The sequence below is a fragment of the Antennarius striatus genome, chromosome 13, assembly GCF_040054535.1.
Source record: "Antennarius striatus isolate MH-2024 chromosome 13, ASM4005453v1, whole genome shotgun sequence".
NCBI classification, from domain to species: domain Eukaryota; kingdom Metazoa; phylum Chordata; class Actinopteri; order Lophiiformes; family Antennariidae; genus Antennarius; species Antennarius striatus.
In genome coordinates this window covers 11,482,983-11,509,360 of record NC_090788.1, presented here as the reverse complement: position 1 = coordinate 11,509,360, position 26,378 = coordinate 11,482,983, and the positions used below count along the sequence as shown (strand labels likewise).

General features: G+C 40.3%; 1 protein-coding gene across 3 annotated transcripts; it reads right to left on the bottom strand.

Annotated features, from left to right (window-relative positions):
- Positions 1–318: 318 nt before the first annotated feature.
- Positions 319–24,125, bottom strand: pou2f3 (POU class 2 homeobox 3). 3 transcript variants are annotated; one of them, XM_068330889.1, is made up of 13 exons: positions 23,999–24,125; positions 23,629–23,685; positions 18,995–19,023; positions 16,759–16,860; positions 14,747–14,852; positions 9,534–9,622; positions 8,967–9,143; positions 7,630–7,771; positions 4,875–5,008; positions 3,681–3,845; positions 3,142–3,184; positions 2,863–2,977; positions 319–1,106 (listed from the first exon to the last, which is right to left on the bottom strand). In XM_068330889.1, the coding sequence occupies exons 2-13, from the start codon at positions 23,675–23,677 to the stop codon at positions 1,064–1,066; spliced, it is 1,194 nt and encodes a 397-aa protein (XP_068186990.1). In that variant the 5' UTR covers positions 23,678–23,685; positions 23,999–24,125; the 3' UTR covers positions 319–1,063. The 3 variants fall into 3 exon arrangements, with proteins under 3 accessions (XP_068186990.1, XP_068186989.1, XP_068186991.1); XM_068330888.1 differs by lacking the exon at positions 23,999–24,125 and having other exon boundaries at positions 23,629–23,821; XM_068330890.1 differs by lacking the exons at positions 23,629–23,685; positions 23,999–24,125 and adding an exon at positions 20,663–20,681.
- Positions 24,126–26,378: the final 2,253 nt, after the last annotated feature.

Below are 26,378 nucleotides of genomic sequence, written 5' to 3'. Positions count from 1 at the left end.
AAAGCCTTTTTCTTTCTTGGTATAGCTAATTCAGTCACTTGATGGAGTGTGAGGTCATGACAAACAGCTGTTTGTTTTTCACTGCATTTAAACAGTTTGAATAGATGATCACAGATTAACTCAGTGCCACTGAAGGGTGCCTTAAAAATTGCATTAAAAATCGTATGCTCATCTAAAAAGTGAACTCGACTGGACCACTTGTCGAAAATTTACTTCAAACCAGGACAAAGACCCAAATACAGAATTCTGTTGTGTAAATTAACCTTCACAGTATGACGTGGTGGGAAACAAAATGTTCTGACAGGGCCTGTCATGATAACATTTTATTACATCTCTTTTTTTAAAAGTTTTTGCATCATTCCTACCAATGCTAACTTTAATCAGAGAACATTCAGGAGAAAGAAGTCAAACAGGTAAAGAAACATGAGCTGATGTTCAGGCAGATTGCAAACAAACCCTCAGGTGAATGAAACTTATCTTAGAAGAGGAAAAAAAAAAGATTCGATTAAAGCTTTGACTGCATCTGCATTTAGACAGGCTAGCAGTACACAATATACTACTAGATAGAATTTCAAAACACAACACTAACTATAGTATGAACAATGAAGCGTAGAATAAAAACATTTGAGATTATGGTAGTACAATATAAAGCAGGAACAGCTTGGCTTAGTGAATCAGGACCTGAATCCTTCAACATTCAGATAAACTTTGAGTTTTAGCAGTTCTAAATCTTGGACATAAGCATAAATATGGGTGTGAACGTTCCCACTGGTGTTTATTCTGTCATGTCAGTTTTCCCTGTGTTCTTTATCTTTGTAGCTGCAGACTAAAAAGTCACATGAACAGAGAACAGAACAGCTGGAGGCTGTTGACACGGAGTAATAACAGTGCTCTGGTGTTTTGCTAGCCTCTTCTGCAGTTTTTTTTTTTAATTTTGTGGGTCCATTTCGCTTGTAATTTTAAACCCTGTTCATAACAGGGCTATCATGATACTACACCACATCTTCAGTATGCATCCTTGTCCAAATAAATCAAAAGCGTCGTATGATACAGTTCATGTTTCCTAGTGATGATATGCGGCATGATTCCATGTGCGGTACCAGGAGCTGAAAGGTCACAGAGGGGTTAGAGTTATTACACTGAGACAAAAACAGGTAAAACAAAAGCCCATTTCATCCAAGTGAAAGAGGGCACGTTGAAAAAAATAGTAATTTATCTTCAGAGGTGCTGATGGGCCAGTTTAGTTAGCTGTTTCTATTTGCTGTTGTTTAGTCTACAGACATGAAGATATTGTCATCTAACTCTTGACAAAAAAAGACAACATGCATAGTTCCTGAAATGACTGGTAATTCCATTAATGAGTTGGCTTCTGAAGACCTGACGATAGCTTCTGATTTAAACAGTTTGATTTAATTTCCAATTGAGAGTCTGATGTGAAAATTAATGCCACACTCATGTTTGTATGGCAACTGAGTAGATTAGCTTGTCTTACAAAACACTAGCCGTACCCTGTCAGATGCTATCAGCCATTTTTAATCTATTTTGATGAGTAAACCCTAACAAATTGCAAAAGTGACATCTTTTTGTGGGATGGTCAACTGCGTCTTGTCTGGAACCAGTAGCTTCTTGGTTGCTAGCAACTGCTCTAACCCACGACACCATCCTGCAATGCTAACGTGCTGACTGCAGGTTGAACCCGAGGCCCCAGGGTTGGGGTTGCCCATCGACCCGTCCAGTTTGTTCATTAATATTCTGAAAGTAAAACTATGTAAACCCATTATGTCTGAAAAAAGCCTGTTAACTGCACAGATGGACAAGCCAGTTTTACAAAGCCTGTTCAGAGTTGGACTGTTGCCCCTCAGTGTTCTGGATAAATGTTCAACTACATCTTCATAAACATAGCGCTCTTGCAAGGGGGTTGAACAGGGTGAAGGTGGTGGGTTTTGATGATTTATTCTTTCTGCAATTCAAAACTAGGTCATTTAAAAAGCAGGGCACATAGCCGTTAACCCAAGAGGACAACTATTAATCAAAACTGTCTCCAAACTGGGGAGACAGCAGAAAGAAAGAATGAGATCAGCCCTGTGATGGGGAAGGTAATGGACTGATTTTGCCATGTATCTGTTTGACTGTTGCATTTTTTAAACTTTATTTTATATACTCGATTAATCACCGAAGGGAAATTAGTGGCACACTCTAGTTTGTCCAAACAAATCACATGCATATGTTGGTGTGTACAGGCCCTGAACAAACAAATACACAAACAAGGGGCCTGTATCCATGTAGAGGGAGGTAGAGTGGCGGGCAGCTCCTCCTTGGTGTGCCCCAAATGAGCAACTTGGAAGGGGGACAGTGCCTTGCTCATGGGCGCCTTGCTCATGGGCGCCTCAGCAGTGCTCCAGAGGTAAGCTGAAACCTCCCACTGTCAGCTCACCTTAGGTGTTTTTTGGGTGGAAGTGGGAATCGAACCGCCGATCTCAGATCATTGGACGACCCGCTCTACCGTGCGGTCTACCACTGAGCCACTGCCGCCACAATATTGCTTATTTTGTCCCATGAGATTACAACACTGTTGTGTCTGTATTTTATCTGCAAAAACTGAACTGGCCTCATGCCACCATTGTTCTGGGCTGTAGAGGGGTAAGGAAACCTGTTCTCATGGTCCCACACCCACAAGGGCAATAACCCACCTGGACTTAAGAACGACATTAACACATTTAACTAAGTAATGTAAATAAGTTTATAGTGATGGTAGATAATATATGAAGATAAATACAATAAAAATTAGTCAACATTTTAAATGTGACGTGTTAGATCAACTTTCACAGCACTCTGCTGTTGAAGATGTGTGCTACTTCTTACCCCGCTGTGTTATAGGAAGCTGGGTTGACCTGAGACGTTAAAGAGGCAGAAACAGCCGACAAACTGTTGGGAGAAGCTTCACGGCTCACACTGCTTGGAGACGAATTTGATGAAACTGGAATGGAAAGGACAAAACATTGTTGAATGTACCCACAAGCAGAGGTTCATTCATAAACCCCCGACGAAGATGGATCACAACTAGAGCTAAATCAGACTGGACCATCACACTAATCTTCAACAGTGCAACACTAATACATTGGTGCAGCAAATAGTACTTGCCTCCACCTGAAGCCAGGGGGCTGTATGGTCTGGATGCTGAGGCCTGAAACAGTGTCACAATGGATGGGAAAAAGCATTCAATTTCCGTTTCTGATAGTATCACAACACTTCTTTAAGATCTGCTATCAGCTCATTTCAATTGTGCTCAAGGGAAAAAGGTGTGTCAGTGTCAGCAAAGATCAACCTCAATTTATCAAGAGCTAAATGTCTGCTCACATCAGAAAACTGACTTATTATGATGGTGGACTCTGACACGTAAACTCATATAATCTCTTGTAGCCCCAAGTATAGTGGCTAGCATTCTTACTATGAGGTGGTAAAATGAGGGTTTGGCTAAGGCACCAGCACTAATGGTAACAGTAAATTGTTACCAAACAAGACATAGTTGTGGTGGTTTGTTGACTGGTTACTCTTTCTTTCTGTTTGTATGGTAAGCTAGGCTAACGACATGCTTGTAAACAAGTTTGTAAATGACAATGCTGAGAAAAATCTATTCATCATGGCTCCAAATTAAAAGGATTATGTATTTAATATCTAACCAATCTGGAATTGTAGGAGTGTGATTTGACTGATAAACTAGCCACTGGGCAGTAGATCCTTTTCTCCTTTTGTCGCCGATTACAGAACCAAACTCGCACAACCTCTTTCTCCATGGACAGCTGCTCTGAGATCATGGTTATCTCCTCAGAGTTAGGCTTCGGGTTCTGAAAAAGAAAATATGTTTGTTTTATTCTTCTGACTGAATGAGATAACTTCAAGGAGATTTATGTCAAGCAAAAACTGGTGGTATTCATTAATTAATTAATGCCACCATTAAACTAGCCTCACAACAACATTATAACGTTACATTCAATGAAACCCAAAAATTAGAGCTTTATAACATGATTATTGAATTAAAAATTAAAAACAATGTTTAACAGTCTCTGAAGGTAAAACCCATTTACAAATCATAAAACACCCACAAAATGCCCTATAAATTACTTAAAACAAGTGCGTGAAAGAGACAATGTTCACTTTTAAATACTTGACAGTTTAATGAAATTCACACTAATCACATAACTCTGCTAAGGCCGTAGGTGTTGTGACTCATTTTATTAAGTATTTGGCCCTCCGGTCTTGGCCTCCGGGTATTTTGAGTAATTGATGCTGATGTTATGCTAATATGCTTTACTTGTTATCTTAGTCTATCAAACGAGCATGTTAACACTTGCTTATTAGCATTGGCCATAAACTAGGTTACAGATAAAGGTGATGACAAAAATAAAAATTTTCCTCAATCTTTTACATCAGCAAATTCCATGGAAAAGACAGATGCAGGTAAGAGGGTGACTCTTTCTTTTTTTATACTAATACAAAGGCTGAAAACTGTGATGTCTATGATAAATACATAAAAACAGGAAAAAGTCATATTTTCATAACTTTAGAATTTGAAAGATGGTAAAATCATTCTACATGATTGACATTTAGTTACTAGTTGTAAACGATAAATGCTTTTTGAGTTGGATGAGTCACCTATACCTGTGTGCTTTTATGTGGACTTGCAAAATGTTTCTGCACACAATATATTTTATAACAGAAATTCAAAATCTCAAATATCACCATAAAAATTACCTTGTGTATTATATTAAATTTTCTCTGAATTTGAACAACTGGAATAATTCTGAAAATCAAAAAATATGTATAAAGGTACATTCATTTTACATGTGATTAAACAGAGTCAGTTTTAAACTCACATCAAGGAAACGTTTCTCTAGGGTCAACTTGATGTTCGTTTCAATGCTTGTCCTCTTTTTTCTTTTGCGTCCATAGCCCTCAATCAAGGCCGGCAGAGAGGTAGGATTGGTCATGGAGTCAGACGGTGAGTTCTCTAAAGTATAAACAGGATATAGATATACTCATTCTATTTATTATCACATTTAAAAATCACATTAATTATCACACACACACACACACACACACACACACACACACACACACACACACACACACACACACACACACACACACACACACACACACACACACACGCACGCGCAGAGGTTTAGCAATTACATTTTAGGGGAAATAACTGACCATAACATATAATTTTTTTGGTCTCCATAAGGCTGATGTTTGGCCAGGCCATCATTATAAATGACACCTGGCTCTCAACTGACCTATGTGGTTAAATAAACTTTAAATTAAAAAAAAATTTCTTTTATCCTCCTTCAGAAACAGAGTCCACACAGAACCATACACTTTTCTTTTGTGAATATAATTTAAATCTGTTTTAAAGTAGTATTCTCTGTGGGGCGGCAGAATTACCTTACAAGCCATTTTACATGATATACTGTACTTTCCACACAGTTGGTTTATCAAGCTTACAAATTATTTTATTTTATTTTTATTTATTTAGTTCATTGTTTTTTCAGACAAGTTAATATAACAGACTTCACACCTTCATCACGTTTACAACATCAACAACAACATCCAGGGGAAAAAAGGGCTGACAGGTAGAAGCCAATAGGCTTGTGAAATCCCATTCCCACATAATCAACAACATCTCTCATTACAATATGTTGTCAACAAACTCAGACATGAAATGTTTTCAACCAGTTCATCCATTGAATTTTGACAGATTTTCATACTTCTATCCACTTCCAGGTCTTTGTCCCAGATACAACCAAGAGCATAACCATGTTTATATTCTTCCTAGAAACAACAAGGTTTGTTAAAATCATAGATAGTCAAAACAAGAAGTTGACCTTGCCAGTGTTCCCCACAAGGATATAATGATCATATTAACCTCTTTCAGCTTGCAGATAGTGTTTATCCAAGAATTTACCAGTTTGTTACAGACACTTTAACAGTTACACATTATATTGTCAATAGGTATCAACATGCACTTTAAAGTCTCAAACTTAATGTTATCAGTCCAAGCAGAAATCCATTTTTTTTTTGTTCATTAATCCATGTTTCTGACATTGATGATGTTGAATGGCTTTTCAACTGTTCCACGTAACACTTGATGTGTCAAAAATTGGTGTAGAGACTACCACTATTGGAGTGATTCCGTTGTATTCATCTATGGTATAATGATTACTATTGTCCATCGTTATTGCTCGTATGTCACCAACTCCTCTGCACTCCTGATCACCACTGTTTTCATCTGCTCCAGAGAAAGCCCCTTTGTTTTGGTGAAGATCCTGCAGTTGTTTGTCCAGGTGTTGCTGATCAGCCTATTCTTCAGTTGTCAAGCTTTTTGAGCAATATCAGCATTCTTTTTAGTGAGATTCTGATTAATGTCGACATTTTTTCCTACCAGTTTGAAGCCTTGTTTCAGAAGAACAATTTTGTGTTTACTATTCTGGAATTTTATCAGCACTGCATGCGGTCTCCTACCTCCACATGGTAATGGATAACATGTCTTAATTTGGTCTGGATCTATAGTTATTTCCAAATCCCTCAGTTGAGAACTCACTTGTTGCTCCACAGTCTCGATGTCAGCGCTGTGCTGTGTTCCATCTCCCCTGCCACAGCATGTGCGTAATTCCTCAGCTTGATTTTGATGCCAGTGATGATCACATCATTCATACGAAGGCTTTGTTTCAAATCATCCATTCTTTGTTGTCCCTATTCTAAGACAACAATTCTTCGGTCTTTTTACATCTATGTCTTTCTGCATTTTCTTCATTTCGTCCTTCATTTCTTCTATGGCGTCTAGCCCCAGTTTTAGCTTTTCTTCCATCTTTTTATCAAAGTCACTCCTTAACTTATTAAAGCCACTCTTTAATTTATCAAAGTCGCTCTTTAACATGCTCTTTAACTCTTTCATAGAACAGATCATCTGGTCTAGAGTATCCTTCATATTTTCTTCCCATCCTCCTTCGATTTTCCTCTTCCTCTCATCATTTTGCAGAGAGTCAGTGAGAGTCAATATGAGTGAGTTAGAGAGATAGCAACAAAAGGAGAAAGAAGAAAGACATCCGTTCCTGTGAGCCGGATGTCAAACTCAAATTAATTCTGTTACCGAGAAATAAATATATTCTAAGTTGTCTAATGGGTTGCATCATCTATTAAATGTATGCCATTTAGTCTGTGAGGTAAAAAACAGATTGAATATGTGTTATTTTAAGAATGTTAATCTCTCTATTAATCAATTATTTCTGCAAGACTGACGTTTGAAAACGTTTAATCCCTTAGGCTTTAGTTTAAATGATGAGGAGTTCATACATCAAAAAAACAGTTATGAGACTTTACACCAAAGATTTGCGTTTCTTTTCTTTTTTCTCTTTTTTTTGCTGATGGGAAATCACGTGAGTCATGTGTCAGCAACTTCAAAACCTAAAGAGAGTCCAGTTCCTTCATATTCAACTTTTAATGGCTTAATAAGACCCGATGGATGAGAATGTACACCACTGTTAATGTTGGTAACTTTGCATGGCGAATAAAAGAAACAGATAAAGTTTTCTATGCTCTTTAAGGGGTTACGTGTAAGGTGTGGCCCACCTGCATCACTCAGCCATTTCTCCAGCAGAGGTTTGAGCTTGCACATGTTTTTGAAACTGAGGTTGAGGGCTTCAAAACGGGAGATCGTGGTCTGGCTAAAATCATTTCCGTATAGTTTTCCCATGGCGAGGCCCACATCTCCCTGTGATACAACACAAAAAGTCACAAAAAAACATCAACTCTGACACCCTCTCATGCAAAAGTAAAACTGTCCCAGTTATTCTCAGTTGATCACATTTGCCTGAAGTTCTTTTTTTTGCAGGACATGCAATGTCAAGTGAGCCTGAGATAAATCAACTCACAGGTCATGCTGCTTGATACAAGGAATATCAGTGTCACATTTCATCAGGTATCAGTGCTGTTTTAATCGGACAATAAAATGGGAATCCTAAAGAGATCTTCAGAATGAAAATCTAGTCAGAAAACAGTAAGCATGATGACAACCTGAAGAAAAATTAATGCACTGTCAATGCAAGACAAATGTAATCCAAATATGATAATTTAAAAACAGCATCATATTTGTGTTAAACTTTTTCTTAAAAATCCAGATTCACTCCTAAATTATTTCACTCATTACAATCAAACAGTTTGACAAAGTTCCATCTGTTTAGTCAGATTATATGACATGCTTTATTTAGATGAAAACCTGATGATAAGCATGCAAATGTGGCTAATAATATTCTAGATGTTATGAACTATGATAGGTGACTAACACTTAACGGCGTCGCACCAGGAGTTTCCCGAGCCTCATGCTGTAAGCCAGCTGGGATAGGCTCCAGCTCCCCGTGACCCATGACAGCAGTGACAGAAAATGGATGGATGGATAAAATGACCGAAATTGCTCCAACTTTGGCAGAAAACAATTTGCTGATTTTCTGTATTTAAACAGAGTGGTTATATCTTTTATCTAGACCCGACTGACTTTGACACCCATCCATGAAAACCTGCCCCTAGTCTTTGGACCGTTGGTCCGATTATTATTCTGATATTCTACAAAAATTAGATTTCACTGACAGAGGTTTTCTTCAGTATCGAAATCAGGAACTTTAGAAGATAAGTTTGACTTTTAACTAAATCAGTCAGCTCGCTAGATTCAGGTGAGACTGATGTGCTCTACATCTGATGGAGATGTCACAGTGTGGTTTTGTTCATTCTCCCTTAGAGTTTCTGAACATAATGATCACCATAAAAATGTAATGAATTCTTCCTTGGATCACAACCCACGCCATCAATATGATATCAAAATCAATTCAGAACATTTCGAGTAATAATGATATTAAGCAGAAAAAATTAACCGGCAGCAGCAAAAACATGACTGCCTTCGCAGATCAAAGTACCTGGGTAAAGCCGAGTTTGATCCGTCTCTGTTTGAATGCTTTTGCAAACTGCTCCAGTTCTTCCAGATCACTGGGTTCTTCTTGTGGTGGTACTGACATGTGCTTGGGCATCTGTAGATGGGACATGTCCATGTGGTTCTCCATAGAAGGTCCTGCCAGACCAGAGCGACTCATAGCCTGAACCAGAGAGACATAAGCGCAAAAACAAAATTATAGATGATTTAAATGCTTTTTACTGTCTTATAGTTCAACAATAACTGCATCTGCAAAACTGCTGTGCCTAAGACAATAGCCTCCATCAAGCTAAAATAACAAGGGACCCAATGGTGGAGTCAGTATTTACACAATTTCTACCAAATGTACTGTAATCTTCATTTGTCATTTGGTCGTCGGAAAAATATGTAAATGTGATACTGACATAATATCACCTTTTAAGTGGACATGCCAAAAGTTTTATCAAACTGCTTTTTACACATTCAGTTGTAGAGGATGTTTACGTAAAGTAGCATGACATCCATGGTGCATTCTCCACTGTGGTGATGTATGTATGGACAGGTGGGAGTTTACCTGTGGAGTCAGAGCCAATCCAGGCTGGTGCTGAAGGAGACTCGCTTGACTCTGACTAGGGAGAGAGAGCAGGTTCTGCTGCAGAATGGCTGCAAAGGAAAACAGCAAGATTTGAAGGAACAACCTGTTTTGTCCAAAAGAAAAGATGGACTTAGAGCTGTTGAGATGAGTTTATCATACAGAAGTGTGGTTTAAAGACAGAGAATGGAGGAGGTAGATATGTTCTTCATTATAAAGCAATACTTGAAATCACCTTCATTTTTCAATCATGCATCATTTTTAACTGGCTTTTCTTTGGCACATCTTGATGTTCCACGCATCCTGGACATGATGGGTTTTTCAGAATTCAGTGAATTCAACTGTCCTCTGAAATCTGCTACCATGTCCCTCCACACCATCGCCTTGGTTACTATGGTGATTCCAGCCTTTAATGGTTCTTGTTGTATTTTATGGAACATTGTTCATTGTTCTTGCATGTTTAAATGTGGGGTTTTTTTTACTTCTGATCCAAACATTTCCAGACCTAAGGAGACTGACTGAGCCTCTTCTCCCTTTCTGACCTGTTTGGAACGACAGAGATGCTTCCGGTTGCACTAAACATCCCAATACTGAGGCTGCATTCAGAAAAGCTTGTTGGCAATAAATTAGCATTACAAGACTTTTTGAAGTTGAATCTTCAATCCAACCTATTTCAGATAGGATGCTTAAAACTGGTGCTTAAACATCTACTAAAGAATAATTCAGATGTGCTGGAAGCTAAGGTGTGTTGTGCTGCATTTGTTAGACCAGCTGGCATCAACATCCGCATCTGCTTATTATCATTTTATAAATCACAATGTACTGTCTGTCATAGACCTGTATCTCATTTACCCAGCATCCATGGGTAAGGCTGCTGTTAAGGTACATATTGCGTAGGTCCACTTGTGATCTATACTTAACAAGGCCACTGAAACTCCTTACCAATTCGAGTCCATCAAAATTAACTTCATTTTCAATATACTCCGGTGGCTGTTATGCACCAGAGTACAATGACAGTAACAAAACTAAACCCTTATTGTTAACGGAGTAATTCATAGACAAAGAAAGCCTGCTGCATATTGTTCTGTCTGAGATGTCCGGCTTTTGTCAGGGTCTCTACGGCAAAAGTTAGTGAAAGTGGCGAATGGTAGCATGAATGACTTATCTGTGTTTATAACAGCAAAAGCTTCTCTGTTACAGATGAGCTATTTTACAGTTTCCTGAACTGCATTCTGGCTGATGATGATGATTCTGACCACTCCCATTTTGCATCTTTTTTTGCAGCAACCATGTAGGAGTCATTGCGAACGGGGTAGAAATGTCAAACAAATTTTCAGTGTTCCTCAATTTTTGAGGTCATTGGTTGGGGTGGCAATTTCTCACATTTTTCTTGCATTCAATAAATTTTCTATGTATCAATGTGAGATCCCAAACATGACACAGTGTGTTGGAACAAGGCAAAGTTTTCACTCTTATTAATCTCTACCACAAATAACTATTTGGATTCCTCAGAACTTGAGTATACAGTATATTGTGTATAATAACCTCTTCAGTCTCAATTTAGTCAAGCTAGGCATCTACTAGCAAAAAGATCCAGGAGGCATCCCCCAAGACTATTGGGGGATGCCTCTTGGGGGACAAGACTATTACCAGAATCTTGACATATTGATGTAATGGCATCACAACAGAGCTTTGTGTACAGAGAAATGTTTGTTCAGTCAAGGTAAACAAAAGCAGGATAGGCTAGCGGCTAGAGCTAACAGCCGCCGGCGGGTCAGACCCTCGGTTCCCTCAGTCATAATGGGGAATGTGAACTCGCTGCCCAACAAGGTGGACGAACTGACGGTGATGTGCAGTACTGAGCAGCGCTACAGGGAAACCAGCTTGTTGGTGTTCTCAGAGATGTGGCTGACGGACTTAATTCCTGATGCTAACGTCGGACTGACTGGCTTTTCCTCCGTACGAGCGGACCGGGACACCAACACTGCCGGCAAGAAGGGAGGTGGTCTGATCATTTACACCAACAACAGATGGTGTCATCCTGGACATGTGACTGTGAAAACTACGCTGTGCAACCGGAATCTGGAGCTAACAGCTGTTAGCATCAGACCCTACTACCTGGCGTGCAAATTTTCACACGTCATTGTCCTCGCTGTCTACATCCCCCCACGTGCAGACCCAGAGACGGCAGGAGAGACCATCTGTACGACCACCTCTGATCTTCGGACCCGGCACCCGGAGGCGCTTGTTATCATCACAGGCGACTTTAACCACGTCACCCTGGACTCATCCCTCCCCACTATGTCCCAGTTTGTAGACTGCCCCACACGGAAGAACAGAACCATCGATCTGTTTTACACGAATGCCAAGGAGGCATACACCGCCACCCCCCTCCCCTCACTAGGCAGATCAGATCACAACCTAGTATACCTTCAGCCCACCTGCATCCCGCTGGTGAAACTGCTGCCAACAACAACACGGCAGGTCAGGAGGTGGTCCCCAGAAGCAGAGGAGACGCTGAGGGACTGCTTCCAGACCACCGACTGGGATGTCATCGTGGGCTCACATGGGGAGGACATCGACGGGGCGGCTCAGTGTTTAACGGATTATATGAACTTCTGTGTGGACACAGTGGTCCCTGTCAGGACAGCCAAGTGTTACCCAAACAACAAACCCTGGGTAACCAAGGAGGTGAAGGCTGTCCTGAATAGAAAGAAGCGGGCTTTCAGGAGTGGGAATGACGATGAGATGAGGGAGGCCCATCTGCCTGAGGGAGGCAAAGGACAACTACAAAAGGAAGCTGGATAACCAGCTTGGGCGCAACCAGGTGCAGGAGGTCTGGAGTGGCATGAGGGCCATCACCGGCTATGGAGAGCTGGTACAGTGGAGGGGAACGTGGAGTGAGCTGATGAACTTAACAGCTTTTTTAATCGGTTCAGCTCCCCCACCACTCCATGCCCCTGTCCCCAGAGTTCCCCCAGAACAGCTGACTTGACTCTGCATGTCTCCTTCTCCCCCTCTCCGTCCAGCTCACCTGCCTCACCCTCTCCGTCCACCTCATCCATCTACCTTGGGCCAAACCCAGACCCTTCCCCCACCTCAACTGCGAGACCCCCCGGCCAAAGGGATCGATGTGCCAGGCCCCCACACACGGCCATCACTGTAGAACGAGTGATGTCTGCGTTGATAAGGCTTCGCCCAAGGTAGGTGGCCAGACCAGACCAGGTCCCCCCAAGACTCCTCAAGGCCTGTGCTGCCGAACTGGGTGAGCCCCTTCTTTAGCGCCTTAAACACCATCCAACCCCGGCTCCTGCAGGAGAAACTGTCATCCATGGCTGTAGACCCCTATCTCGTGAGCTGGATCATGGTTTATTTAACAGACAGACCCCAGTAGTATGGGGGACTGTCTGTTATCAGTGGTGACCAGCAGCACAGGGGCCCCGCAGGGAACAGTACTCTCCCCCCTTCTCTTCACCCCCTACACGACGGACTTCCAACACAACTCAGATACGTGCCATATGCTGACGTTCTCAGATGACACTGCAATCGTGACATGTATCAGGGAGGGTGACGAGAGGGAGTGCAGGAGAGTGGTGACGGACTTTGTGGGGTGGTGTCAGCGAAATGAGCTTCAGCGAAATATCTCCAAGACAAAGGAGATGGTGCTGGATTTCCGGCGGGCACCCCCCTCTCCACAGCCAGTAGACATTGGGGGTAAGGAGGTGGAGGTTATGGGGACTTACAAGTACCTGGGGCTGCAGCTGGACAGCAGACTGGACTGGTCACACAACCTGGACTGTGTATACAAGAAAGGTCAGAGCAGGATGTACTTCCTCAGGAGGCTGGCCTCCTTCAACATCAGCTCTGACCTGCTCAGACTGTTTTACCAGTTCTTTGTGTCCAGTGTGCTGTTTTACGCCAGTGTGTGTTGGAAGCGGTGGTGCCAGGAAATGGGACACCGAGCGCCCAGACAGGCTCATCCGCAGGGCTGGTTCTGTGACCAGTCAGGAACTAGACACTGTACAGACTGTCTTAGAAAAAGGGCTATGTCCAAGTTTAGAGCGATCTTGGGTAATTCCACCCACCCGTTGCACACTACCTTTGCCCAGCAGAGGAGCTCCTTCAGTGACAGACTGCTGACACCAAGCTCCTCCACTGAGAGACTCAGGACCTCCTTTGTGCCCCGTGCCATCAGGGGGCACAACCACTCTCTAAGAAGGAGGGGGTCTGAAGTCGCAGGGTCATCAAGGCCGGCGGAGAAGGGGTAGAGTAGGGGGGCACTGGGGATGCACTGTGGGATACTTTGTGGGGGTCCTTAGTGTCGGTTTACAGCTTGGTTTACAGCTCAGTTCATCCATCCTTCTGATCCTACATCGTCTTCATCTCACGCTTCTTTCATGTTCCTACACTTCCTTTTTATGTTAGGTTCCCCTGTTTTTTCTGCTGTATAACTATGTCATTATGCTAAATTATGCGACGTCTTTGTCAGTGCCAATTTCGTCACTGTTATGTGTATTTATTTGTATCTCTGTGAGCAGATTAAAGTATCTATCTATCTATCTATCTATCTATCTACAACAAACTCAAACTTCAAATGACCAGGTCGTTATGTTGTCGCTGGGTCCTGAGACTCCTTGAGCACAACCAGAAATGGATGCAGCAGAAGTCCAAGATCTTACCATTGATAAAGCAGATCCAGCAATTCATTATGAAAAATGGTACTTGAGTTACTCAATAAGAATAAATAGAACAATTTTTAAAAATGAAAAAACCGAAAAAAACAAATAAATGTATGGTTTGCAGGAAAGGTAACGGCCTCAATTTTCTGAAAATAGAGTGCTACCCAAAAAAGCACCAGACAATTACAGAGGCCTTATATGTTGGTGTTTGGAGACTTACTGAAGAAAACAAGGAGGTTCAGGATAGGAAGGTTTGCAAGAGACATGCTCTTTCACCAGAACAGCCCATAAGTTTAAGCTGGCAATGACAGTCATCCATGAATGAAGATTTGAACACACCCAAAACTTGTCCCTTTTCAGAAGGAGTTCAGTTGTCAATGTTTTGTCAATCTCCCATAAAGAAAGCTGAAAACTTTGCACTGCAGAAATGTTTAACTGGAGTCTTTAACCCCTGATGATACAAAAGTCCCCTCTCAGTAAAATTAGAGACAAGCCTTGTGTGGAGGGTTTAAGGACCTTGTTGGCTGGTGGGACTCTGGGACAGCAGGAAGGGGGAAGGAGACGACAAGTGAGATGGGGGCATCAGAACCAGCTGCTGCATGGTGTGAAGAGAAGTAAGCTCCTGCAACAGAAACACAAAGTACACCAACTAAATTTACTCTTGGCTCACATTTAAATGGAAACCCAGCCTCAGGATAACTAATAAGCTACCGATACTTAATGTGATTTTTTTTTTAGTGCTGCTTCATGTTTCTATATGTTTCTATTCCTATTTTAATCAATATTGTTAGTAAATTCCTTTGCATTTAATTGCAATCTCTTTTTACCAAGCTGATACAAAGTTATTTTTGATGAAACAGAAGAAGTGGCTATCAGTTATATATTAAATAGCAAAAGCTTTAAATAGCAGTTAACAGTTCCAGTAATGTTTGAAGTTTATTGCTTACTTATTTAACTTTGACTGTTAATCAAAATTGCTTTCTCTGTCAATAAATCAATTATTAAATCAATTATTGTTTTAAATAATCATTGTCCGTTTCAGTACTAAATATATGGTTTAGAACAGTATACACAATGAGAAACATAACTTTTCACAGGTTAATAAATGTATTTTGTTTTCAGTGGTGTAATGTATTCATACTGTCCTCCTGGAAACAACATGAAGTTTGTGAACCTTGACGCAATGAGCAAAATATGAAAGAGCCGCTGTCAACCAGTCACAACATTGTAATCATGCATAGTCATTACAGAATTTACTTAAGTAAAATTATCAATACCATATTATAATACTGCATAATTAGAAATTCATTCAACATACCACATAAAAGTATTTTTATTATTATTAGCAGCAAGTTTTACCAGAAGGTACTACAGATTAAAATGACCTATTTTATCTAGTATTATATTAATGGATTTCTGAGGTATTCGTGTAGCATTTTCCTGTCATAGCTCACTGATGTGGAGAAATATATTTTTCTCTCTGCTGCACATTTTAACAGTTTAGTCTTTATGTCTCAGTGTACAGAATGTGTGGAGACGACAGCAAATAAAGCAGACCTAATGTCCCTCCCAAAGATAGTAGTTACATGTCGTATGTTAGCATCAGTGCTCCCACTGTGTGTGTTTGTTTTATATATATATGTATATATATATATGTATATATATATATATATATATATATATACTGTATATATATACTGTATATATATACTGTATATATATACTGTATATATATACTGTATATATACATATATATGGGGCAGCACGGTGGCGCAGTGGTAAGCGCTGTCTCCTCACAACACAGTGGTTCCGGGTTTGAGTCCCGCTCTGTGCGGAGTTCGCAAGCACTCCCCGTGTCTGTGTGGGGTCTCTCCAGGTTCTCCGGTTTCCTCCCACCTCCAAAAAGCATGCACTTCAGGTTGATTGGCCGGTCCCAAAATTGCCCATAGGAGTGAGTGTGTGTGTGCATTGTTGTTTGTCTTTGTGTGTGTGGCTCTGCAGTGCACTGGCATCGTGCCCGGAGTGTCCCCTGTCTCACGCCCTGTGCCAGCTGAGATAGGCTCCAGCTCCCCGTGACCCGCTACAGCTGATGAATATATATATATATATTATATGTGTGTGTGTGTGTGTGTGTATATATGTATATATATGTATATATATATGTGTGTGTGTGTGTATATGTACATATATATAGTTATATAAATATAGATATAATATAATATTTATATAATAAAGCAACAAATAAACAAAATGTGCAGAATGCAGAAACTGAAGTGCCCTTGAAACAGTTGTTTAGAATCATGGAAGGTTTTAAAGTACAATGTGGTCTGGTTATTTAGTTGAATTTTGTTTATTATATAAAATCAATAGTAACATGACACTTGTTTAAATGTTAAAGTGTTTAAGAGACAATATAAATCTACTGTTTATAAAGTAATGATATAGTATTAAATGAGACCATGCTATGGACTGACTCAGACAACATGTTCAGATACAAAACAACAATAGTGATGAAGAGAGAGTCTTACCCCAGTCAGCTGACCTCCAGGCATCTGAGAGCTCTGTGCCAGGTGACATGCCCTCAGTGTGGAGACTGAGTGAGGTGAGTCGTGGATATCTTCTGTTTTTATCTAAGAAAGTACGACCAAATTGTATGAATTCGTTATTTTTATGAATGTATTGAATAATAACAAGGATCGGGTTCTCCAGTTTGGTCAGTAGAGGTGGTAAAAAGAGTGATACACTCTCTCCCTCCCCTTGGGCAAGCCGGTATTCAAATACCCTCACACACCACCTCCCAGCCCTTGAAATGTAGCTTCCTGAAAATGCAAGCACTGAAAGAAGAGTCCTCCCATGCCAAAAACAATGTTTGGAGAAGTATCCAAATAGCTGGAAACTATTTGAGGAAATTCTGAAAAGATGGCACTCTTTGTTGACATCTGTGAGGAGAGCAGGTAGTTTATCCTGAGGATGTTAGCCATCTAAAATTCAGTTGAACCTTGTGTCCTTGGTAAAGGTTCAGTACCATTCACATGGCTCCAGGATATTTATATTCCATGCTCCAAATGAGTTTCGTTATTGTGACAAAAGACACAGGGAGTCTTGTGATATTCAAATCTTTCTCATCATCAGTTGCATGAAGAAGAGAGAAAATCAACACTAAATAAATTACATGAATAAGTATTGTCTTTGTAACCAAAGCCAGATATTTCATATTCTTCTGCTTCATGGAGCGCCACTGCTAATTATTGTTATTAAAAATGAATAATGAGCCACATTGTTGAACCGGCACGTGCTGATCAAGGTGATGATCATGACCACAGTGGTTTTCTGCCATCAATGCCACATACTGTATATTGTGCTGCTGTGACAAATTCATAGAAAAACTGATCTCACCTCGTTCTCTCCACCTCAACAGTGCAGGTTTCTCTGTTGTTTTATGCGTAAAAGAACGACATAAAAAAATACTGACTGGAGTTCCATGATGGGAGGATGGGGCATAAGCTTGGAAAAACAAATTTAACTGATCCAGATCAATTTAAATTGGCAAATCCAATAATTTCCCCCTCATCTCTTCAAGATTTCAATTTGTTTTTGGCATTCAACCTAATTCTATTACCTGAGTTCCAAACTTTGTGGAAGTAAAACTTTGTGGAAGTAAAACCCTTCCTCAAAGTAAAACATCTCTTCGAAAGTAAAACAACAACTCAGCAGATGTCAAACTGCTCAAAGGAACCAAACCAACTCTCTGATGAAATTCTTTGAAGGGGTCTAAAGACAAGGTCACCAAAGCTTTATCCTACAAGATTTCCATTGACAAATGTTTTTACTTCCTCCAGTTTGAGTGACATTTGGTAAGTTACAAGAGTTAATAAACAATTTGTACCACTGTCTAATAAGGTCATGCTTTAGTTTGCGCTGTTTTTTTCTGTTTGTCTGTAGGATTCCAAATGAAATGTTTTATTTCCATGTATTCTGCATTAACAGCCTCCAGAATTTTGCTAAAACCTGGTGAAAGGGTTGGTACATATGGGAATGTTTTATAATAACAATGTTTTATCTTTTTAAAAATTATATATCTCTTTAACATTTTTTATTTGAAAAGTTAGATTAATAGTTTAAAATTTGGACTTAATTTAATTACTAGGCACATTATTATGAGAGTCAGTTTATTCAATGGTGAGAGTTGCAGAAAAGTAGGACAGAAAACAAGTGTTGGTTTTTCCTTTGCTTAGAAATTATTGATGATACATATATTCTTTAACGCCCTTACAATAATACCCCAGATAGTTCAACACACATCTGATCAAGAAGGATGGTGGGTCATCATGGATAAAAGAGAATTTATGAAAATTCATCTTCTTTTCCTTTCAGCTTTTCCCTTCAGGGATCGACATAGCAAATCAATTGCCGCCATCTAACCTAGTCTTTTGTATCCTCTTCTCTCACATCAACTACCTTCATGTCCTCTTTCACTACATCCATAAACCTCCTCTTTGGTCTTCCTCTAGGCCTCCTGCCTGGCAGTTCGTAAATTAAGGAATCTGACTGCTTGGTCAGAAAAGATTATGAAAATTTCATCAATTATGAGAATCTTAACAATTGTTGCAAAATTCTAAAACAACAACCCCAATTCTCATTCATGAAATCCACAGGAGGTAAAATAAATAGTACATAAGATGTAAGAATATGATATAATAGAGTATTATAGAATGTAATTTAATAAAATAGAATATAATAGAATAGACAGCATTTTTTACTCACCTGTCGATTGAAGTGGATCCCATTATGCTCTAATTGTTGGAGAAGAGAAGAGATTATTAAAATGTTGCTCTGTCTCATGATGACATTCAACATTGTCAAATTTAAAACTCAATGAAGATTAGCATTCAGTGTCAGCTATTGATGTATTAATGTGATTTCATCTTAGTTTTGTCTTTTTCACTGTCTGTTCTGTATTTACAGCCCCAAGTGCCCATTCAGAACAATAAATTTCATCTGACTGTATTTGCTGAAAAACTACTGAAAAATAAAATAATGCCTGTTTTGGTTTGTTTTTAGTTTTTTTTACTTAATTTATTTCAGAACATATAACACATCACTCCAAGTGAATGAACTAACATTTATTTTGTATGTATGAAAACTTTCTAACCTAACTTGTAAAAAACTTGAATTACAGTACTACATTGAAACACCTAAAAAACAAAACAAAAATCCCAAACAACTCAAACACAACGATAATAAAATTCACTGAATTATTATTGTTACTCTTCTTCTTCTTTTCCTTTCGGCTTTTCCCTTCAGGGGTCGCCACAGCGAATCAATTTCCTCCATCTAGCCCTGTCCTTTGAATCCTCTTCTCTCACACCAACTACCTTCATGTCTTCCCTCACTACATCCATAAACCTCCTCTTTACCTTTTTTAATTATATTAGTAGAAATTAATTTTACAAAGAAAGAAATTAAGAACATAGAAAAATAAAAATAAACAATACACAACAAGGACGCAGTGATTAGCGCTGCCGCCTCACAACACGGCGGACCCGGGTTCAAGTCCTGCTCTGTGCGGAGTTCGCAGGCTCTCCTTGTGTGTGCGTGGGTTCTCTCTGGGTTCTCCAGGTTCCACCTCCAAAAGCATGCGCTTCAGGTTGCTTGGCCGTTCCAAATTGCCCGTAGGAATGAGTGTGTGCGTGCATGGTTGTATGTCTTTGTGTGTGGCTTTGTGTACTGGCGTCGTGCCCGGAGTGTCCCCCGCCTCACGCCCCATGCCGCCGAGATAGGCTCCGGCTCCCCATGACCCGCTGCGGCCGATACAGCGGTGGTAATCTGAAGATGACTGACTGATTTAGAAGGACAGACAGAAAAACTGTGCTGAAGTTCAAATCTGTTTTAACCGTCACAAATATGACAAGCAAACAGATAACGAGGAGCTGTAACAGTGATCAGGAAAATAGAAATATCCTAATAAGGGAAAAGTTGTATAAGTGAAAAAGTAAAAAAAAAGAGATAAAAGAGGCATAATATAATTCTACATATTGGATGTGGTTCCAGACTGGTTGAGTTCTTTACACTCTGAAGTGTCCTCTGCTGCAGTAAATCAGGCAGCGAGGAAATAGGAGCATGAGTAACAGAGTCTTAACATTTAAAACAGTTCTTATTTTAGCAAAGTCTCATAACTGTTAAAAACACAATTGCATATGTTTAGTTATAAACCCATAATGTAAATTACCGCATAAATTATAAATAACCTGCAACCTTTTCCTGTAAATGATCTTCATTCTGAAATTTTTATTAGATATTGGGATGAATTAATAGCTAAATATTAAATGACAAACTAGGGCCATACCATAAAGACACAGAATAAAACTATGTGGAAGAGACATTCTGTTATTTAACTATGAAGCTATACATTTATACACGGTAATGACTTACACATGTGTGTTTTGAAGACGTGCATTGCTCAGAGAACACACGTGGAGATATGCAGGAGAGCTTAAAGGTGTGCTGAATAAGCTACCATCATTTGAATGTCAAATGGAGCCTGTGGACTTTGTGTGTGAGCGACAGAAGCCATGAGCTGCTGGAAACACATAATGCAAATACACCTATAAACCACCTACACACACACACACACACACACACACACACACACACACACACACACACACACACACCACCCCCTTGCACACCGCCCCCCGGCACAGCCAGCTTCATGACCAAACTTCCAGTATGAAAATGACCAAATCATGCAAATCAACTTTGAGCACAAGAAGCCTGGGTTAGCACTCCTGCACACACGCAAACACACATAATGCAGGAAAAAGCCAATTGTTTTAATGTGTCTGGGAACAACTTGAGTTTTTCTGTTTTCATCCACAGAAGCTGTTTCCACTGCTGCCGTCTGCATGTGACTGTTGGGCTTAACTCTTGATGAAGTTACATCTCCTTACACATTTAGATTTCCTACCAACAGTAACTGATGCAGCACTAGCATGAACTGAATTCAGAAACAGGATGTTTGCTGTTCCAGTCAATGTTTTCTTATTGTTTATCAAATTCCACTAAAGGCTGACCGGCAGTGGGTCATTCTAATGATGCAAACACTAGAAATGTAGCTCTATGTCATAGGGGAAAGATTAAACTGGATTAGGTCCTTAAATACCACATTTAAATACTGAACTTTAAAAACAAAAAGCAACATGCAGTGACAGACATTGGTCATATGGTTTCCATAAAGAAATGTTTGCAATTATCATGTGAGAGCAGCTACTTTGCACCTCCAACAATTGTATGTACTTACTGTTCCCACTTTTCTGGTTTGAACATAAAACATTTTGAAGAATGACATGTTAAGTTACACGGTTACAATGTCAACCCAAAAATAAGAACTAAGAGTCACAGATTTAAGATATATTAATTATTAATTTCACAAAGTCAGTCTGTTTTCATTTTCAGTGATCACTTTGATAATTTTTATTTCCACATTAACAGCGGCACAAAGCCCAGCTTTAGACAAACTCATCTGCTTGGCGTCAGAAGGCTGCAGGACTGTCTCAAGAGCTAAAAGGAAGCAGAGATGCTGATCTTTGGCAGTTTGACTGTATTGTCTTCGGTTTCTCGAGCAAACAAGGCTACCAAAGCACTGCTCAAAGTTACACTAGATGCAAATTTAAAAAATGCTAATTCTCTAAAATGTTTTTACAAAGAGCTGCATAAATGATGATTTGCATTTTTGTTGTCATACATGTGAGTGAAACTCCACAAAGCAGCTCAGTCTTTGGGACACTAGGTTTAAATACCTCTAATTACTCAATTTATGTCTTTAATAAAATAATCTGCAGTTTCTTCTAACATGTTCACTTATATTACCCTTCATGCATTTGCTCAGAAACTCATAGGAGGGAAGGACTTATGTGTAAGTCAAGTCAGCCCCCCCTCCCCCTCCCGCGCCCTCCAGCCTCGACCGCCCCTGACACACATCCTGAAGAAATGCTGCAGACTCTGCAGGTTCTTCTATTTGATTTAAACCCTTAGCATCACATAGCACTTAGCTCAAGTGGTTTATCATCATGCCGATAGACTTGTTTGTATTTGTTTACATCAGACTCTGAGATTTAGGCCTGCATGCCAGTACAATGGAGGGACTTTTAGTTCAGCAAGGAAAAATTCAAATAGCAAAAAAGATCAGCAGTAAAATGCATTTTGAGAGAAAGTGTCATTGTTATCATGAATAATCAAATGTGTGTCAATAGAGAAGCGGGTGTCATCTGTGGTTTGTCCAAACTAACAATTAAACTCAAGCAATTTAATTCAAAGAAACATTGCTGCGGATTATTTTAGCTATTTTTTGTAAAGCCAAGAACCCTGCAGACTAAACTGCCTTGTATCAGAGCGGAGGCAGAAATTACAGATGGATCTCTCAAAACTTGAGCAAACATCAGTCAAAGAATCTGCATGAATGATCCTTACAGAGCAGAAATAAGACTTTAAAACAACCAGACGGCACTGGTATGGCAGCCCATCTGCATCACATACAGGCTAAAAACTGATCTTAGCCTGACTGAAAGACATTCAGCTCTTCCATGAAGGGAGCGATTCACTTCTCTCCAACAGCTATTGTCTGAAGAAAAGTTCCACTTTTTCTGTTGCTGCTTCCTGGTTTTGTTTGGTGACTGGCTGGCGTTCTCAGGCCCCAGGCAGCCAGTATTACTCAGCAAACAGCCCCAGGTGCATCCTGGTATGGCAGCCAACTGCCACAACACACACACACACACACACACGCACACACACACGCACACACACACGCACACACACACGCACACACACACGCACACACACACGCACGCACACACACGCAACTCCCCATAAAATAGGAGCAGGTCAAAATGCTGCTTGTTTAGCTTTTATTTGAGGGTCGGGCATCCAATGACAAAAACATTTTGATGAACCTGTCATTAAAGTCCTTGGGTTAGATAAAGCTGCTGGTATGGACAGTTATATTTTAACACAGTAAAAATTTAAAAATTATTTAAAATCATCCGTATGAAAGTGAACAACTGAAAAACGGTCAAATCTAAAACCAAAAATTCAACGTTCTAAAGTTAAGACGAAACAAGATCAAAATAAGTTTTGCATTCAACAGAAACCCTCTGACTTAACTCCAAACAATTCCATAACTCAATGACTTCTTACAAACATTTTACACATTAAAAGACAAGCAAGTTTCTAATTATGAAAGAAAATTTCAAATAAAACTAGAAAAAGAAATTGAAATTATCCCCTCCTGTAGAGATCCAGCAGGACAGGGCGCCTTCCCGAGTCACGCTTTTCGTGAATTAGTGTGTTGACATGAATGAGCCGTGTTTACATGCACCATGAGGAAAGTGAAAGATCCTTACCTGCCTGTTCAGCTCGAGCTTCTGTCTGCTCCACTGTGTCTGCGCTCATCTTAATATCTGTAATGATAAATATAGCTGATTTTCCTACAGGATTGTAACTTTAACCAGGACAATGAAGCGCTCAGGCCACCCAGGAAAATGATCTTCAGTTTATTCTAATGTGACCTCCCATTCACACCACCACGCAAAACTGTGCGCTCTCCTGTATGATCTCTGGTTATGATAATTTGTAAGCGAGGTAGATACTCCCATGAAGCGCTGTCATCATCACTAAATGAAGCAAGCACACAACATGCAAACTCCTAATAACACCTGTTCTTGGCTTGAACAAATACATATTTATCTGTGTCCTATATGAAGAGCGACTCACCTTAGACACAGTGCTGCTCCAGCTGCTATCTGTTTCTTTAATAACTAATTACGAAGCTTTTATTGTAATTAAAAGTTTTTGAAATCCACAGCTGCTCATCAGCATTTTCCTAAGTGCAGAAACGTTCACCTCTGCAGTACACCTTGCACTGCCTGATGGGCTAATTTGCATATGCCTCAGTGTGTCCTATCCAGGTTCAGACTGTTTGCATAAAACAACAATGGGGTTGCTGCAAATTAAAGCGTGTGAGTGTTTGCGTGTGTGTTTGTAAATGTGTGTGCAAGTGTGTGTGTGTGTGTGTGTGTGTGTGTGTGTGTGTGTGTGTGTGTGTGTGTGTGTGTGTGTGTGTGTGTGTGTGTGTGGAGGGGGGGGTTTCTTTTAAAATGGTTGAAAAGAATCATCCTTGGAGTGCTTTGGATTATCACCTGAGATAACAGTGTATGTTGCTGAGGCCAGGAGACATCAATGATAATGTTCTCAATTTCAACATCAAATCAAAATTCTGGATAAGCACTAATTCATCATTTTGGTTAAATTAGGGCTAAGGTCAGGCTAAATTAATTTCCTTATTGACCTGTCTGAAAGTCAATATTGTAACATTTCTTCTTGAATTTTTGACCTGACATGAGTGTCATTATATTTGTCTTCTGTTTTGTTTTTTTTACTCACATGACTTGACTTCCAACAAAAGTCAAGAGTGTTGTCTTCAAAGTCAGCTCTTACCAAAAGACCTAGAGAGAAACAAGGATTGTCTCTAAATGTTGGATTGACTGACTAGAAATGTAAGGTGCTGCTTTAATGATGCAAACCCAGGAATACTTGGATTCCATATGTGTACATCCTGTAAAATGTTCAGATACTTTACCTATTTTTGCTGCCTGACTCTGTTACTGAGGTAAATTGTGAGTGACCTGCGAGGAACATCTTCTTTTCCTTTCGGCTTTTCCCTTCAGGGGTCGCCACAACGAATCAGTTGCCTCCATCTAACCCTGTATTCTGTGTCCTCTTCTCTTACACCAACTACCTTCATGTCCTCTTTCACTACATTCATAAACCTCCTCTTTGGTCTTCTTCTAGATCTCCTGCCTGGCGGTTCAAAACTGTGCACCAGTCTAACAATATATTCACTATCTCTCCTCTGGACATGTCCAAACCATCTCAGTCTGGCCTTTCTGACTTTATCTCCAAAACCTCTATGTAATGTAATGTCCCTCTGATGTACTCATTCCTGATCCTATCCATCCTGGTCACTCCCAAAGAGAACCTCAGCATCTTCATCTCTGCTACCTCCAGCTCTGCCTCCTGTCTTTTCTTCAGTGACAATGTCTCTAGGCCAAACAAAATCTGTGGTCTCACTAGTTTTGTACACCTTTCCTTTCATTTTAGCTGAAACTCTTCTATCACACAACACACCAGACACTGTTCGCCACCAATTCCATCCTGCCTGTACACACTTCTTCACCTCTTTTCCACACTCTCCATTGCTCTGGACTGTTGACCCTAGGTACTTAAAATCCTCCACCTTCTTGATCTCTCTACATTTTCTTGTCATACTTCCAACATTCAGTCCTATACTCTTGGCGTTCCTCATTTCTACAAACACACTTTCCTCATCTCCTGTTCCACAGGGCACTGTCTTGTCCCCAATCCTCTTCACCCTGTACACGGCAGACTTCTGCTATGACTCAGAACTGTGTCACATCCAGAAGTTCGCAGATGACACAGCTATTGTTGGATGTATCAGGGACAATGAGGAGGAGGAGTATACAGTAGATGCTTGGTGAGGGACTTTGTTGACTAGTGTCACAGCAACAGCCTGCAGCTCAACACTTCGAAAACTAAAGAGCTGGTCATTGACTTCAGGAGGGACAGACCCCCAACCTAGACCAGTTCTGATAGGAACGGAGGAGGCGGAGGTTGTGCAGACCTATACATATCTTGAGCTGTGGCTGGACAAGAAGCTGGACTGTGCAAGCAACACAAGGCAGCTGTACAAGAAAGCACAGAGCAGGATGTACTTTCTAAGGAGGCTGAGGGCATTCAACGTCTGCAGAAAGCTCTTGTGGATGTTTTATCAGTCTGTGGCCACCAGCATCCTGTCGTACGCTGTGGTGTGTTGGGGAGGGAGTGTGACTAAGGTGGATCTCTCCAGGCTGGAAAAGCTAATCAGGCGGGCTAGCCTAGTGGTCGGGATGAAGCTGGACCCTCTGGATAAACTGCTGGACATCATGGACAATGTCAGCCACCCTCTGCACACCGTTACCAACAACCAGAGAAGCCTGAGAAGCCTGAGCAGCCAGAGGCTGCGCCTCCCAACATGCAGGACCAACAGACTTAAGAACTCCTTCACCCCCCTGAGCCATTAAACTGCTCAACTCCT